The 16643-nt window shown below is 36.9% G+C and overlaps 1 protein-coding gene across 2 annotated transcripts in view; it reads left to right on the top strand.

Moving 5' to 3' along the window:
• The window catches only part of CTNNA3 (catenin alpha 3), a 1846273-nt gene that overhangs the window by 1426633 nt on the left and 402997 nt on the right, over window positions 1-16643 (top strand). For both annotated transcript variants that reach the window (XM_040242231.1, XM_040242230.1), the window contains exon 13: window positions 13238-13389. In XM_040242231.1, the coding sequence (XP_040098165.1) occupies window positions 13238-13389 (152 nt within the window). The remainder of the gene's footprint in view (window positions 1-13237; window positions 13390-16643) is intronic.

Here is a 16643-nt window from a genome sequence, read left to right on the forward strand (position 1 = left end):
TCATGTGTGATTTTGAATAGACCCATGGATCCAGAAAGTATCTATGCTAGAAGTAGACCTATTTGTTTATTTTACAAAAGAATTTTAGCTCCTTAAAAGAAAAATTTTTTTGACTGGTCTTTCACAATCCTAGCTTATACTGATACAGAAATTTCTGAATTTCTGTAGCTATTTTAAAAAATTAGCATAGTTATAAATCTTAATTCACTTTAGTATACTTGTTTAAAATAGTGTTTGAATTTATATGTATACATCTATATCCAGCATTACAAAAAAAAAAAAAAAGAAAGAAAGAAATTAGGGGGATAAATATTCATAAAAGAAGTTTCTTCAATTGCCTTAAATAGGAAACTTCCCTACAGCATTTTTTTTCCCCATTCATTCAAGAATAGTAAAAGGAGTGATTCAATACAACAAACTTAGGAAGTTCAGAAACATTTTTTATTTGATTTTCTCGAAAAATATCTGTTGAATGAGTTATACATCCATATGTATTTAAATCATCTTAATTTTGGCACCTTGAAATATGTGAGATTTTGATTGCAATAGTAAGAAGATTCAATATACAAGAGTATCATATACAAGAAAAATCAAATATTTCTTTAAAAATCTTAATGTTATACACTCGTACAGTGCAAGCCCTTCCTTACAAACCATGTAATACTGAATTACTGTAGAAAGAGTAAAATCACTATCTATGAAATTGAGTCTCTACTCTTTCACTATAATATTATAACTCACTAAAATAATGACAGTTCTGTCAAAGTAAAAGTAACAAGTTGGCACTGAAATTCCAGAATATTTTTAGCATATATTAAAACTGGGATAATTTTGGCGGATGTGAAATCCTATAACCTTCATGAGATTAACAGAGTAAGCAAAAATATCTATAGTCTCTCAAAGCACAAACAAAACATATACATATTTTCTTGTTTAGGTAGCCACTTATATTTTTATGAAGGTGAATATGTGTTGACCAACAAAGCTAAGAATGATATCGGTAAATAGAATCTGACAGTTTTGTAATGGCCCGGTTCATTTCTAGGTTCCAAAGGGGGGTTGTTTCTAAAGATTTACAACTCTACTGGCGAAGTATACATAGACAAACTACACAGTTGGTACTCATATCACTATTCCAGTATCTAAAACAGTGTCCTACAGAGGACAGATGCTCAACAAATAATTAATTGAAAGTATTTGAAACAGTGTTGTCCAAAAGAACATTTAATGAGGCTAGAACTGAGCTATATCTACAGTGTTTAAAATGATAGCCATATATGGTGAGCAGAGTGACTGAGGAAGTGAATTTTTAATTATATTTAATCTGTATCAATTTAATGCAAATTAAGTTGAATAGTAAGATATTTCTAGCAGCTAGTGGATTTAACAGCACAGCTTTAGAAAGTAGTAAGTATAAACAACTCGATGATACACACCCTGAAAATTCAAAACAGATTCATTAGTTGCTATTTGCATTTGCTATTAGGTTTCCTTCCCCTCTTATCTTTTTGAAAGTGTGTAATCTTAACATGCTTATAAGAGTTAAAAATACACAAAATGTATATACTCTCAGAGACTAATCTCTTTCCTCCTATTCCTTCTACCCTATTCTTAGCACCCCTTGTAAATAATAAATTTCCTATATCTTTCATGTGAGTTTTTTAATATGAAAATAAACAGATTAATATGTGTTCTCATTTCCTCTTCATTCTTACACAAAGGTAATATATTGCTATATATGAAATCATGAGTTCATGCTCACAGCTCCATTGCAATCCCATCCTATGGGTTCTTTGTCTTATCACATTCCATAGTAGTACTTCCCTTATTTCATAATGAGAGTTTTGGCTCTCAAAAATATCTACATGCTTACTCATTGTATCCATGGTATGACACACAAAAATACCCTAAGGTATTTCCAACTGTTTTTCTGACTTCATTGTTTTCTCAGCCCCATATGTTCCCCTTTTGATTCACTTTTTGTTTTGAGATTCTATTGACAAGTATCTTCCTAATGAAGAGTTCTTGGAAATTAACTATTCTGTGTATATGTATGTCTGAAAAAAAATCTTTATCTCACTGTTTACTTAATTAGTAAATTGGCTGAGTACTGAATCTCAATTCTGAAATAATTTCTCCTTAGAATTTGAATGCATTGCTTCATATTTTTCCTTTCAGCATCCAGTGTTGCTCATGAAAAGTCTAAAACCAATCTGATTGTAATATTATATAGATGGCCTTTTTTCTCTTGAAAATTTAGTTCTCGTTACCCTCAGTGTTCTTTAATGTTTGAAGATATATCTCAGCATGATTATTGCATCAAGCAGTGGAACACAGTGGAAGGGGTACAGGCTCTGAGTGGCGTGCCTGATGTTTGAATTCTGACTCTCAACCTACCACTTTCCTGAGGAAACAAAGGTGATGACAGAGATTCTGATGTTAAAAGCTCTCTATCAGGTTTTCAGCTCAGTTCAGTCGCTCAGTCCTGTCCAACTCTTTGCAACCCCATGGACTGAAGCATGCCAGGCTTCCCTGTCCATCACCAACTCCTGGAGTTTGCTCAAACTTATGTCCTTCAAGTTGGTGATGCCATCCAACCATCTCATCCTCTGTCGTCCCCTTCTCCTCCAACCTTCAATCTTTCCCAGCATCAGGGTCTTTTCAAATGAGTCAGCTCTTCGCATCAGGTAGCCAAAGTATTGGAGTTTCAGCTTCAGTATCAGTCCTTCCAATGAATATTCAGGACTGATTTCCTTTAGGATGGACTGGCTAGATCTCCTTGCAGTCCAAGGGACTCTCAAGAGTCTTTTCCAGCACTACAGTTCAAAAGCATCAATTCTTCGATGCTCAGCTTTTTTATAGTCTATCTCTCATATCCATATATGACTACTGGAAAAATGATAGCCTTAACTAGAGGGACCTTTGTTGGCAGTGTGGCTGAATATAAGAAAATACATACAGTTAGAGACATAGCATCTTTAGCAAATGTATGTCTGAAGCATCAGCAAGACAAGATCGCCTAATACAGCCAGAGGCTTGGGTGGGCTAGTGATCAGGGAACGTTTCACAGGGAAACTGATATCTAAATTAAATGTGAAGAGTAGGTAGAAAGTTACCAAGTAGAGTTAAGAAAAGGGTTGTATGCAGACATATAATCATAGACAGCTGGACATGTTGAAGAGCTGGAATTTAGGGAGCTGAGATCAACTCTTTTTATTTTCACCCAGCAAATCCCCAGCAGCATGTGAAAGACTACCTCACCAATACAGGTCAGAAAAAAATGTTTCCATTACTAGAAACCTTCACATTCTATGTATATACTTTAGTATCTTTAGAGATTCTTTTTTTCTCCACAAGACATTTCTATTTACCTAAAAATTGAAATTGTCAAGTATTTTACCAGCAAAATAGTTATATTCAATAATAGCAAAGAATTGCAACGCAGGACATGGAATCTATGGTAAACCACAGGCAGGTTTGGCAAACAAAGGAGAGGAATATTCTTTTATAGAGAAGGAAGAGTGGGGGAGGGGCTGTTAAAAACAAAATGCCCATTGGAGGAAACTGGGAGTTTGAAGTGTAGTGGCTTTTCATTGGCAGAGTCATGACAGTCTCTCATTGGCTGGGCTGTTGCCAGGCAAGGAGAATGTCTTCTTCCTACCGGGCTTCCCTGTGGTGGCTCAGTGGAAAAGAATCCACCTGCCAATGCAAGAGATGTGGGTTTAATCCCTGGGTCTGGGAGATCCCCTGGAGAAGGAAATGGCAACCCATTCCAGTATTCTTGCCTGAGAAATCCCTGACAGCCTACAGTCCACGGGGTCACAAAGTCAGACCCGAATTAGTGACTAACAAACAACCTGCTGGGTAGTAAAATAGGAACTTTCTTCCTTTCAGAAATGCAAAGGTATGTCTCTTCCTGTTGAGTCTACAATTGATGTCAAGAGATAGGATGTGAGAACTGTCCCTTCTGGACTCCCAAATCCACTTTAAACAAAGCTTCTTTTCTTTCACTCTTCCTGTGTGTGTTTTTCTTGATACTAGAAATTCAAGTGGTTAATGAATGATCTTGAGCAATAGATAAGATGAATATTTCTAAAAGGAAAATTCAAACCATTCAAAACTCAAAAAAGGCAAGAGAGTAGATAAAAATTGAAAGCAATACAGAAGCTTAACCAGTAGAACACACACACACACAGACACACACACCTGATTCCCACATTAAAAGGAAAGAGAGAACAGAAAGGCTAAAATGTAAAAGCCAGAATATTCCAAAAGTGTTATCATTACAACTAGAACTCTCAAGCACTGTTGATAGAAATAAAATATATTCAACCACTTTGAAAACTGTCAGTGTCTACTAATATGGTACAAAAATATATTCTATGATTCAGAAATTACACTGATAGATATAGTCCCTGAAATATGTATGTAACTTCCCTGAAAATAAGTACACATATCCCAGTACCAAAAGATGTACAGTATGTTCATAGCATCACTATGTATAAAAGTCTCAAATTGAAATTATCTGAATGCCCATTACCTGTAGAATGGGTAAATAAATATGTGATATAGTTGTACAATGAAATACTGTATAGTAATAAGAAAAAAATAACCTATATACAACAATGTGAGTTAAATCTCATAGCCTCAATGCCAAGTGAAACTTGATACAAAACAATATATACAGTATGATTCCATCTGAATGAACCTATATGGGCAAAAATAATGTACTCTCTTAGACCTTTCCAGTCTCTTAGTGTAGTAATTATCCATTGTAAAAGAAATTGTCACCAAATTTAGCAGCTTAAAACAACAAATACTATCTTTCACATTTTCTGAGAATTAGGAATCCAGGAGTGGCTTAGCTGTGTAATTCTGCCCTAGTCTCACGACACTGCAATCAAGATGTCATTTGAAGCTGCAATTATTTTGAAGGTTTGAGTAAAACTTATAGGATGCATCTCTAAGCTCATCCACCTCTAAGATATACAGAAACAACTAACAAAAAATTTTAAGAGATAATGTGTTAATTCAATTAAATTAATGTGGTACATAATGAGCAATGGACATCACAGAACATTACTTGGTACAGGTGCAACTTTAAAGACTTAAATAGTCTTTAAGTACATTCCTTTAACCAATTAACATGATGTTAACACAGTTGAAAAGGACATGAGAAAAAATGTGACAGAGCTAAATTTTACATTAAGTAGTCATGACTAATTCCTAAAACATCTAAATAAATGAATATCATTTATTAATATTCATATATTATTGAGAAACATCAAGACTAAGATCTAGGGGAAACAGCTAAGTCCTCTTTCATTGCTGGCAATACCCAAAGCTGGACACTCAGCCTAATTAAGTGATCCAGAATTTCATAGAGAAAAGATCTCTGCCAAAGGGGAGAAAAAGTATCAGCATCATAAAGCCATGACAACAGTTTTTCTCTTTGCTATTTCATTTTTTAGTTGTTTTGTCGTTTTTTTTTTTTTTTTTTTTTTTTTTAGCCAATCCACATGTTCAAAAAGTCAACAGTGAAGTCAGTTAAATTTCTTGTTAACTGGGTGATGTGTTTTAAAGCACTCACTCTGATCTTTGATTCTCTCATTTGAAGAAAAGCAAAATTCTCACTGGTTATTGATTTTTATATGTCATGTGTGAGGGACAAAGAACCTTGATAATCAATGTTTGTTCTACAAATTTTAAAAATTAAGAGTATGTGATATTTATAGAAGTCATGCATATGCTTAACTGCACTTTCTGTTATTATTCATTTCTCCCCACTTACTTAGCAGAATGTAAAGAAATGATGACTTAGCATTATGTGAATTCTCAAAGCCAAATTCCTCTATCATTGGTAATTTTCAAAGATAATAGTATAATTAGAAATATTTTAACCTGCATTTTGTTAATGATGGAAAACATAATTTAGTGACACAATTTGAGATGATTAGCTATAATGAGTTCAAATTTTTTTCTGACCTACTTAATCCAATAATTATGTGCCCTTGCCTACTTTCAAAAGCACATAATAAATTTAGCAAGAATTGAGAAAGGATAAAATATTCTTGAGTTACTACCAGAGAGAGACTCAAGGTCTGGGAGAAATTGGCTCTATTGGCAGAAAATTAACATTAATCTTCCAAGGAGCACTGAAATTAAGAAGCCCAAAGTATTTTATTTATCAGAAGGAGGCAGTGCAGCTTTGGGGTTCAGAGAGCAAGCTCTGAAAGTCTCAGTTATCAGCTGTTTGACCTCAGTTTCCTCATCAGTAAAATCAAGATAGCATTATAAAGGCTTCCCTGGTGGCTCAGAAGGTAAAGAATCTGCCTGCAATCCGGACACCTGAGTTTGATCCCTGGGTCAGGAAGCTCCCCTAGAGAAGGAATGGCAGCTCATTTCACTATTCTTGACTGGAAAAGCCCATGGACAGAGGAGCCTGGCAGGCTACAGTTCTCGGCGTCACAGTCAGATAGTTCCCGCCTTACAGAGCTGCTGTGAGGATTAAATAAAACAATGCATATAAAATGCTTAATACAGTGTCAAGATGAGTAAGCACTCAATGGATGTGATTATTCTGTATATTCTGAATAAAGTTGGTAGAGAAAGTACAGACTTCTAATGAGTTCAGGGCTGGCTTTGAATCTGGCAGTATAAAATAGACAAGATAGTTTTAAGTTTGAAGCTGACAAGATATTGACCCAAAGGCCACTTTTGTTTAACAAATCTACACTCCAAAGTTCAGAACAGTTGATTCTACCTGGCATTTCAATTGATTAGAGTGAATTTGTTTAAGGTGTCCCTCTCTTTGATCGATGATTGTGTAACACAATGGTATATTATGTATAAACCTTGTTCTCTTGAAACTTAAGTAGATTATGGATTTGAGATAGCTTTGTCAATTTGCTTTTCCTTTTAAATTACCATTAACTGGCTACTTAATTATACTCACTTTGTATTTTCTTGAAAGCATTAAAAAATTTTACTTCAACTCTGATCCAAGCAACCATATGTCCATAGTGTGAATAAAGCACACCCACAGCTGATGTTTAAACTAATGAAATGAGGAATGTATTATATACCAGCTTTGAATAGTTCATTTATGCTGTTAGAGTGAAAAAAGTAGTAGTTTCCATCTGTACTTCAGAAATTAAACATTTGCTTCTCAAAGATTTCATTTTAATTGAAACTAATATTAGTTTATTAGTAAGAGGCCTCTAGAAGAGTCAAAATGAAATCATGTTGCAATAATAAATATGTTGTATTTTCCTTAAAGTATGCTAAATCTTTCTCACATTACTTCACATGACAGTGAAAACTAGACCTTTACATAATTTTATGCTTATCCCTCTCTCCTTTTATTTATTTTTTTTTTTTGGCCAAGATCTCCATAGGAGATGACGAGAGCAGTTTCAAATTGTAGAGAGATTAGTAACAGATGGAAGATATGGAAAAGTTAAATTTTTATTGTATGGCACAGTATTTTGCTTGATGAGAAAAACATTTTTTTTAGTAGGGAAGACTTTGAAGAGGGTTTTGTCAGTGATAAAACACCACGAGTTTTGGTACAACATCTCTTTGCATTTATCTATGTCTTTAGGGTGAACATTATTTTTGTTCAGTTGCTGAGTCATGTCTGACTCTTTGTGACCCCATGGACTACGGCACACCAGGCATCCCTGGCCTTCACTATCTCTCAGATTTAGCTCAGACTCATATCCATCGATTCAGTGATGAGAATATCAAAGTGGTGTTCTTGCCTGGAGAATCCCAGGGACGGGGGAGCCTGGTGGCTGCCGTCTGTGGGGTCACACAGAGTCGGACCCGACTGAAGTGACTTAGCAGCAGCAGCAGAAGCTTTATCTTTTTCTCTGGAGTGATCGTTTTGGTTGGGGGTGGGGGTGGTTGCTGTTCACTCCAGCACCTGGGAATGTGAAATAACTGGACACATTTTCTTAAGAGTTTCTTCTTCTCTCAACACTATAAAAAGTAAAGATTAACTCATTAAATATGCTGACTGTTCTCATAAGCCCACATAATTATATTTTTGGAGATTACCAAGTATGAACAAAACCCAAATTATACAAGCTGAACATGTTGCATTGTACTTATATTTTTATCTAACTTTTATATATTCACTCATTAACTCATGTGATAACTTAATTCATTTAATGATTTATCTATTATGAGCCAGGCTACACACTTGGGAGAAAGTTTCCAGGAACCAGTGAAGAGTTATGAATACTGTAGTGACATGACTTACTAATAAAACAACTTATTGAGAATCTATTTTGTGACGAACACTGGTGTACTTATTACTGAGTTGTTTTGTCAAAAGATTGTGTCAGTACTTATTGATGAATCTGAAGAATGAGAAGATCTTAAGCAGAAGGGTTATGGGGAGCACTTGAGCAGGAGATATAATGATGGTTAGAGGCAGTGGAGCTATACTGGCAATGGCTTTACAATATATTTATATAGTTAGAGGAGATTACACTTGGTGGACATTTGGATATAGAGGGTAAAAAAGACTGTGAGGTAAAGAAGACAGCTGGGTGTTTTTCATGGATGACCAGGCACCAAAATAGAAAATAGTGGAAGAAAATTAGGCTTTCCAGGTATTTTGGTTTCAACAGATGGATTTGAAGTGTTACTAAAAATTCAGGTAGAATTTTGCAGTGGACAGTTGAATCTATAGTTCTGGAATTCAGGGAGAAGGCCCAGATTAGAAATACATTGATACCTTGGGAGTCACATTGAAATTAGTGGGAATTTGGTTCAAAGCTATTTCTCCTAGGCAAAATGCTTGAATTAGCTTTCTCCTTGCCTTTGCTATTCTGTTCACTGAAAACGGGAAAGCCATTTAATGAAATTTCACTATAGAACATTATAGCTGATAAAGAATCCACTGGAGAATAGTATTATCCATTGGAAGTTTTTCTGATGATAGAAACATTCCATATTGCCACTCTCAAAACAGAATTCAGAAGTCTTTGACAGTGTGGATCACAATAAATAGTGGGAAATTCTCAAAGAGATGGGAATTCCAGACTGCCTTACCTGCCTCCTGAAAAATCTGTATGCAGATAAAGAAGCAACAGTTAGAACTATACATGGAACAACAAACTGGTTCCAAATTGGGAAAGGAGTATGGCAAGGCCATATTTTGTCATCCTGCCTATCATGCAGAGTACATAATGCAAACTGCCAAGCTGGATGAAGCACAAGTTGGAATCAAGATTGCCAGGAGAAATATCAGTAACCTGAGATATGAAGATGACACCACTCTTATGGAAGAAAGCTAAAGGAACTAAAGAGACTGTTGATGAAAGTGAAACAGGAGAGTGAAAAAGATGGCTTAAAACTCAACATTTAACAAACTAAGATCATGGCATCTGGTCCCAGCACTTCATGGCAAATAAATGGGGAAACAATGGAAACAGTGACAGACTTTATTTTGGGGGACTCCAAAATCACTGCAGATGGTGACTGCAGCCTTAAAATTAAGACATTTGCTCCTTGGAAGAAAAGCTATGACAGCATATTAAAAAGCAGGCACATTACTTTGCCAACAAAGATCTCTCTAGTCAAAGCTATGCTTTTTTTCTGTAGTCATGTATGGATGTGAGAGTTGGACCATAAAGGAAGTTGAGCGCCAAAGAACTGATGCTTTTGAACTGTGGTGTTGGAGGTGACTCTTGAGAGTCCCTTGGACTGCAAGGAGATCCAACCAGTCCATCCTAAAGGAAATCAGTCCTGAATATTCATTGGAAGGACTGGTGCTGAAGCTGAAGCTCCAATACTTTGACTACCTGATGCGAAGAGCTGACTCACTGGAAAAGACCCTGATGCTGGGAAAGATTGAGGGCAGGAGAAGGGGACAACAAAGGATGAGATGGTTGGATGGCATCACCGACTCAATGGACATGAGTTTGAGCAAGCTCCAGGAGTTGGTGATGGACAGGGAAGCCTGGCGTGCTGCAGTCCATGTGGTCTCAGATTTGGACACAGCTGAGTGACTCAACTGATTATGTCTGTTGAGCACCTGAGCTGTGGTATATGTGGTCGAGGAAATAAATTTTAAAATTAATTTTAATGAATTTAATGTTTAATAGCTATATTTTGCCATATGCATCCAGGTGCCCCCCCACCTGCCCCCTTTTTTTTGTTTGTTTTTGGCCATGCTGTGTAACTGCATGGCTTGCTGAACCTGACCAAGGATTGATCCCAGACCTTCAGCAGTGAAATAGGAGAGTCCTAACCAGTAGACTACTAGGGAATTCCCAACTAGGTGCCTCTTTTTATTGGATTGGCCTCCCTGGTGGCTCAGCTCGTAAAGAATCCACTTGCAACGCAGAAGACCTGTATTCAATCCTGGGTTGGGAAGATCACTGGGAGAAGGAAACAGCTACCCACTCCAGTGTTCTGGCCTAGAGAATTCCATGGACTCTATAGTCCATGGGGTCACAAATAGTTGGGCACGATTGAGAGACTTTCATTTTCACTTTCACTCCTAAAGAATGGACAGAGAAGAAAAGCAGAATGGATACCCCTGGTGGGGATAGTACGTAAGAATTAGGCTACAGATGATACATTTTAGTAGGTGGAAGCAAGAAGGTACTAAATAAAATATGCCTTGTGCTCATGCTCAGTTGTGTCCAACTCTTTGCAACCCATTGGACTGTAGTCTCCATGCTCCTCTGCCCATGGGATTTTTCAGGCAGGAATACTGGAATGAGTTGCCATTTTCAGGGGATCTTCCCAACTGAATTATGGAACCTGCATCTCCTGCGTTGCAGGCAGATTCTTTACCACTGAGCCATTGGGGAATCCCCAAAATATGACTCCCATGTATATTACCAACATTCCCCCATATCAAGAACACGGCAGGTAGGATTGCAAGAGACGGTATGCCATACATGAAGATAGGGATTTGAAAGTAGGAAAAAATAAAAATAACATTTATTAATATTTTTGTATTAGATAAAGCATTTATATCTTCCAGGTTTAGAATTATGACTCTAAAAATTAGTCTACCTTTATCCTGCTGTTTCACATGGGGCAGAAACTTCCTCCCTATGATATGGTCTAGTAGTTAGAGTTTAAACTATGCCTTCTGGCAGTCAGAGTTCAAAACTCAGTTCTGCACTATATTAGCATAATTACTTTGTGAAACATTGTCTTTGTCATTCAACTAAGTATTAGCCAGAGATCAAATCGCCAACATCTGCTGGATCATCAAAAGAGCAAGAGTTCCAGGAAAACATCTATTTCTGCTTTATTGACTATGTCAAAGCCTTTGACTGTGTGGATCACAATAAACTGTGGAAAATTCTGAAAGAGATGGGAATACCAGACCACCTGACCTGCCTCTTGAGAAATCTGTATGCAGGTCAGGAAGCAACAGTTAGAACTGGACATGGAACAACAGACTGGTTCCAAATAGGAAAAGGAGTACATCAAGGCTGTATATTGTCACCCTGCTTATTTAAATTATATGCAGAGTACATCATGCAAAATGCTGGGCTGGATGAATCACAGTCTGGAATCAAGATTACCAGGAGAAATATCAATAACACAGATGACACCACCCTTATGGCAGAAAGTGAAGAAGAACTAAAGAGCCTCTTGATGAAAGTGAAAGAGAGTGAAAAAGTTGGCTTAAAGCTCAACATTCAGAAAACTAAGATCATGGTATTGGGTCCCATCACTTCATGGCAAATAGATGGGGAAAAAGTGGAAACAATGGCTGACTTTATTTTGGGGGGCTCCAAAATCAGTGCAGGTGGTGATCGCAGCCATGAAATTAAAAGACGCTTACTCCTTGGAAGGAAAGTTATGACCAACCTAGACAGCATATTAAAAAGCAGAGACATTACTTTGCCACCAAAGGTCCGTCTAGTCAAGGATATGGTTTTTTCCAGTAGTTATGTATGGATGTGAGAGTTGGACTATAAAGAAAGCTGAGCACCAGAGAATTGATGCTTTTGAACTGTGGTGTTGGAGAAGACTCTTGAGAGTCCCTTGGACTGCAAGGAGATCCAATCAGTCCATCCTAAAGGAGATCAGTCCTGGGTGTTCATTGGAAGGACTGATGTTGAAGCTGAAACTGCAATACTTTGGCCACCTGATGCGAAGAGCTGACTCATTTGAAAAGACCCTGATGCTGGGAGCAAAGTTGGAGAAATGTGTTTAATTGAGACTATTTGATGGCGCTAGTTGTAAAGAACCTGCCTGCCGATCTAAGAGACATGGGTTCAATTCCTGGGTCAGGAAGATCTGGTAGAGGAGGAAATGGCAACTCACTCCAGTATTCTTGCCTGGAGAATCCCATTGACAGAGGAGCCTGGTGGGATATAGTCCATAGGTTTGCAGAGTCAGACACAACTGAAGTGACTTAGCTTGTATGCATTTTGAAATCTTGACTTCCCTGATAGCAAAGACAGTCAAGAATCTGCCCGCATAGGAGACCTGGGTTCAGTTCCTGGGTCAGAAAGATTCTCTGGAGAAGGAAATGTCAACCCACTCCAGTATTTTTGCCTGGAGTATTCCATGGCAGAGGAGCCTCATGGGTCAGAGGTCCATGGGCTCACAAAGAGTCGGACATGACAGAGGACTAACACAGTTTGAAACCTTAATTAAAAAAGAACATTCTATGGATTGGCCTTACTGATTGATATATCCCTACATTCATTCAATGTTCTCATTTTAGATAGAAATGTTTTTATATAAGATCACTGATTTCTTTTCATTAATCTTTTTGATGAGGGGGAAATATTTTTATCAAAAGAAAGTTAAAGTATTTTTATTATTTCTGTGAGATAGAATTAGTAGGTTTAGGTAATTTTCTTCTATTTTGCAACTCAATTTTAAAAAAATATCTTTCTCTCTATGATTTCAACTGTTATTCACACCAATTCTTTTTTGTAATTTATTTAGGCTTACAATGGATAGGGCAAAAAATGATAATATGCTTCCAGACATAGTAAAACAAATGCTATAAAGGAGAAATATAATTTTAAAAAATATTTTCATTAAGATGTCTTTCTTGTCTTTGATTCTCTTTACATTTCAGAGTTTCAAGATTATCCTGCGAAAATGTTTGTCTTCATACATTTAAAAAAATAATTGAAAGTTTATTAATCAAATATGTATTTAACAATATGATTCTCCATTTCCCAGTAATCTGAAAATACAAATAAGACAATTTTCTCTTTCTTATTCATTTTAACAGCAATTCCTGAATTTGTAACACAAGTCAATGTTGCCTTGGAAGCCTTAAGTAAAAACTCTTTGGATGTGTTTGATGATAGTCAATTCGTGGACATCTCAAAGAAGATCTATGATACAATTCATGATATCAGATGTGCAGTCATGATGATTCGGGTAAGTCTGCTTTACCTTCCATTGAAATATTGTAGCATTCTTCACCATCTGGAATCCCTGGAATGATTGCAAGGAATGTTTTATTTCTGTGCCATAATGTCAATGCTGAAATCCATTAGAACTTTAGAAATTCATATGTATCCCCAAAGTCGGATCTACTGTCACGAACAATGCTTTTACTTATGTATATGGTTATAACTTATGCAAATGAGCACATTTAACTGCCACATGTGCCGAAATGATAGAATTCATTGTGTACAGGCTTTGCTGAAGTGTCACATAGCATGATCAGAAGCCAAAGAACAATACATAAGGTAATTTCTTTCTTTCCTTGAATAGAAGGAGAGGATCTTTATAATCACTATACTGAAATGTAGAGGGAAGTGTATTTAAAACAAGGAATTTCTGTGTCTGCATCCTCTCATGCTAGAACGTAGAATCAGTGTTCTGTAAGAAATCTCACTTGGAGCTGCCAGGAACAACAAATGTTTGAGTGTTGTCTGTTTGGGAGAATATATACCATCTTCCCAAATGTGATAGTGAGGCATTTGTTGTGAGCACAGTGAATATACGGAAACCAGCAGTATTTGTTCTTCCTTAAAATGTTAATTAGAGGTTTTCTCTGTGTGTGTGTGTGTGTGTGCACATGCACATGTTAAATATTTATTTGGCTGTGCTGGGTCTTAGTTGTGACATGTGAACTCTTATTTGAGGCATGTGAATTCTTAACTGGGGCATGTAGGTTCTAGTTCCCTGACCAGGGAGCAAACCTGGGCCCCGTGCATTTGGAGTGCTGAGTCTTAGCCACTGGCACACCAGGGAAGTCTCTCTCTCCCTCTGTTTTTTTTTTTTTTTTTTTAATTAATACTATTAAAAACAGCACATTAAAAACAACAACAAAAACAGCACAAGTAAATATATGGAGAGAGATTATTTTGGGATTGGTTCACCTGCAGGCAGAGTCAAGTATTTGTGTTACCATTAGTCTATTTCAGAAAAAAATGAGACAGAGAATCAATAAGCTGTAATTATGAGTCACTGCAGGCAACTGATGCCTGAACCTGGAGAACTCTAGCAGAGTCCTATGGAACACATCTTAGAATTATCTTGCCTTTGGGGAATAAAATCCAATTTATTTACCTATTCACACTTGGTTAAAGGCCACCTCTCCTCAGAGGCATTACCAGAGCCTCCTACTGTGCCATTCAAGCTCTTGTGGCCAAAAAAAAAGCCACTCTCAGGTAACTCTCTTACCCTGGGTCTGGGTAAGGTGAGTTGGTAGAAGCGGTGAGTGCAATTTGTAAGCATGAGTAGAGTTCAGTTTGATGCCTCGGGCCTTAGCTGTTAGTATGGCTATGAGATGGAACTGCATGTGCTGAGGTGATATGGGTGGACGTCCATGGTATCTGACAGGTCTGATTGTCATAGTCAGGTTACATGGAGGAGTCTATAGAAATGGAGACAGTAGAGGACCTTGTAGGGAAAGGGGCCAACAGAAATCAAGGTGCCTGCTAGGCCAGATGGACATTTATGGAAAAACAAAGACAAAAGTCTAGAGGGGTCAAAACATAGGATCTAGCCCTTAAGATCTTGGGAAAACCTTCAAGCAAGCCAGGTATACATATAAGAGAAACCTCAGAATATATATTTATGAACAAAAATTGCCTGCAATGCAGGAGGCCCAGGTTTGATCCCTTGGTCAGGAAGATCTCCGGGAAGAGGGTGTGGCCACCCACTCCAGTACTCTTGCCTAGAGAATCCCATTGACAGAGGAGCCTGGCCGGCTACAGTCTGCAGGGTCACAAAGAGTCAGACACGACTGGAGTGACTAGGCAAGAGTGGCAGCAATGGCAGCACTGTGCCAGTAGTATATCTGAACTGCAAAGTACTTCTGCCACATGTTTTCTTCTGACACAGATTTTTGTGCTTTACCTGTGTGAACTAGCAGGGTAGTATTAATTCTGAGCTGGGTGGATAGGTAGAACCAGGAAGAAACATACTTCATGTGGAAAGTATCACAAAGATCCATGAGCTTCAGAAGATAGCTTTACAAGGGTGAAACCTTGACATTTCCAGTATCCCTAGATGGGTATTTGTGAAGTGAAGATAAACCAGTGAAATAGCCTAGGTGAACCAGGGCAGGGAATACATTTTTTTTTTTTTTTACTGCAAAAGCTATTTAAGGATAAAAGTCTTATAACCTCTCCCACTTGGATATTCTAGTATTTAAAAACTTTCTCATTATAAAAATGGCTTACTTATAGCAAATTAAATTATCTGACCATATTTCTATATGTCCCTCATACCTGGCAGTCCTCTTTAAGGCAGAACAATTTATTATAATTATTAATAGCCTTTGAGCACAGTAATTTGTCCATATAGTCATCTCGTTTTCAAGGTAAATACTTCAACTTTTTCTCATAGGAATACTTTAGTATTTTGTGTTCTTCACTAGTCCTTATTTACCTTTTCAATAAACTTTTCAAGTGAGACTATCAAAAGGCATACTCTAATTAGAGCCTGTCCAATGTCAAATAAAGTAGCTTCTTACATTAAAACTGCTATTAATATAGCCAACTACTGTTAACCTATTACTACCTTCTTAAACACCATGATTATCGGATAGTCAATTTTTTTTTTAATACTGTCATTGCTTGTATATCCCTTCTCCATTTCAATTTGATGTGTTTGTTCTTGGCCCCAAATCCTAATGCTAATAAACTTCATCATATTTCTGAATGATTCTTCATGTAATTTATCAGTTTGCTTTTAACTTTGGTTGGTAAACATACCTAAATTAATATTAATTAGAAATATGAGACTATAATCTGAGTTCCTTCATCTAGATTATTAATAAAAATATTAAATCATATTGGCCCTTAATCCCTGTCAAATTGCCCAGTTAAGGCATTAGTGCTAAGATCCCTTAGAATCTGATGTTCCAGTCATTGAGAACACACTGGTAAGTGTATGGTTTGAAATTTTTGTTTTTTTGAATGTTGAGGTAAACATACTCTTTCTTCAAACACACTTCAAAGCTTACATAAATAAATAAAAGAGAGAAAGCAGAGCTCCTGTATTTAAGCCTTTCAGGATAGTCTAGAGGCCCATCATTTCTATCTTGACTCTGCCCCTCCCCTTCCCCACCTCCTCTTCTAGACAGCCTCTAAAGGCACCTGGATGCACTTCTGCAGGGATTCTTAACCCATAAACCTTTGTACTTAACTGCTAACTGGAATATAGGATGAAAATAG

This window comes from Oryx dammah, unplaced genomic scaffold, assembly GCF_014754425.2.
Source record: "Oryx dammah isolate SB20612 unplaced genomic scaffold, SCBI_Odam_1.1 HiC_scaffold_6, whole genome shotgun sequence".
In the NCBI taxonomy this organism is placed as follows: Eukaryota; Metazoa; Chordata; class Mammalia; order Artiodactyla; family Bovidae; genus Oryx; species Oryx dammah.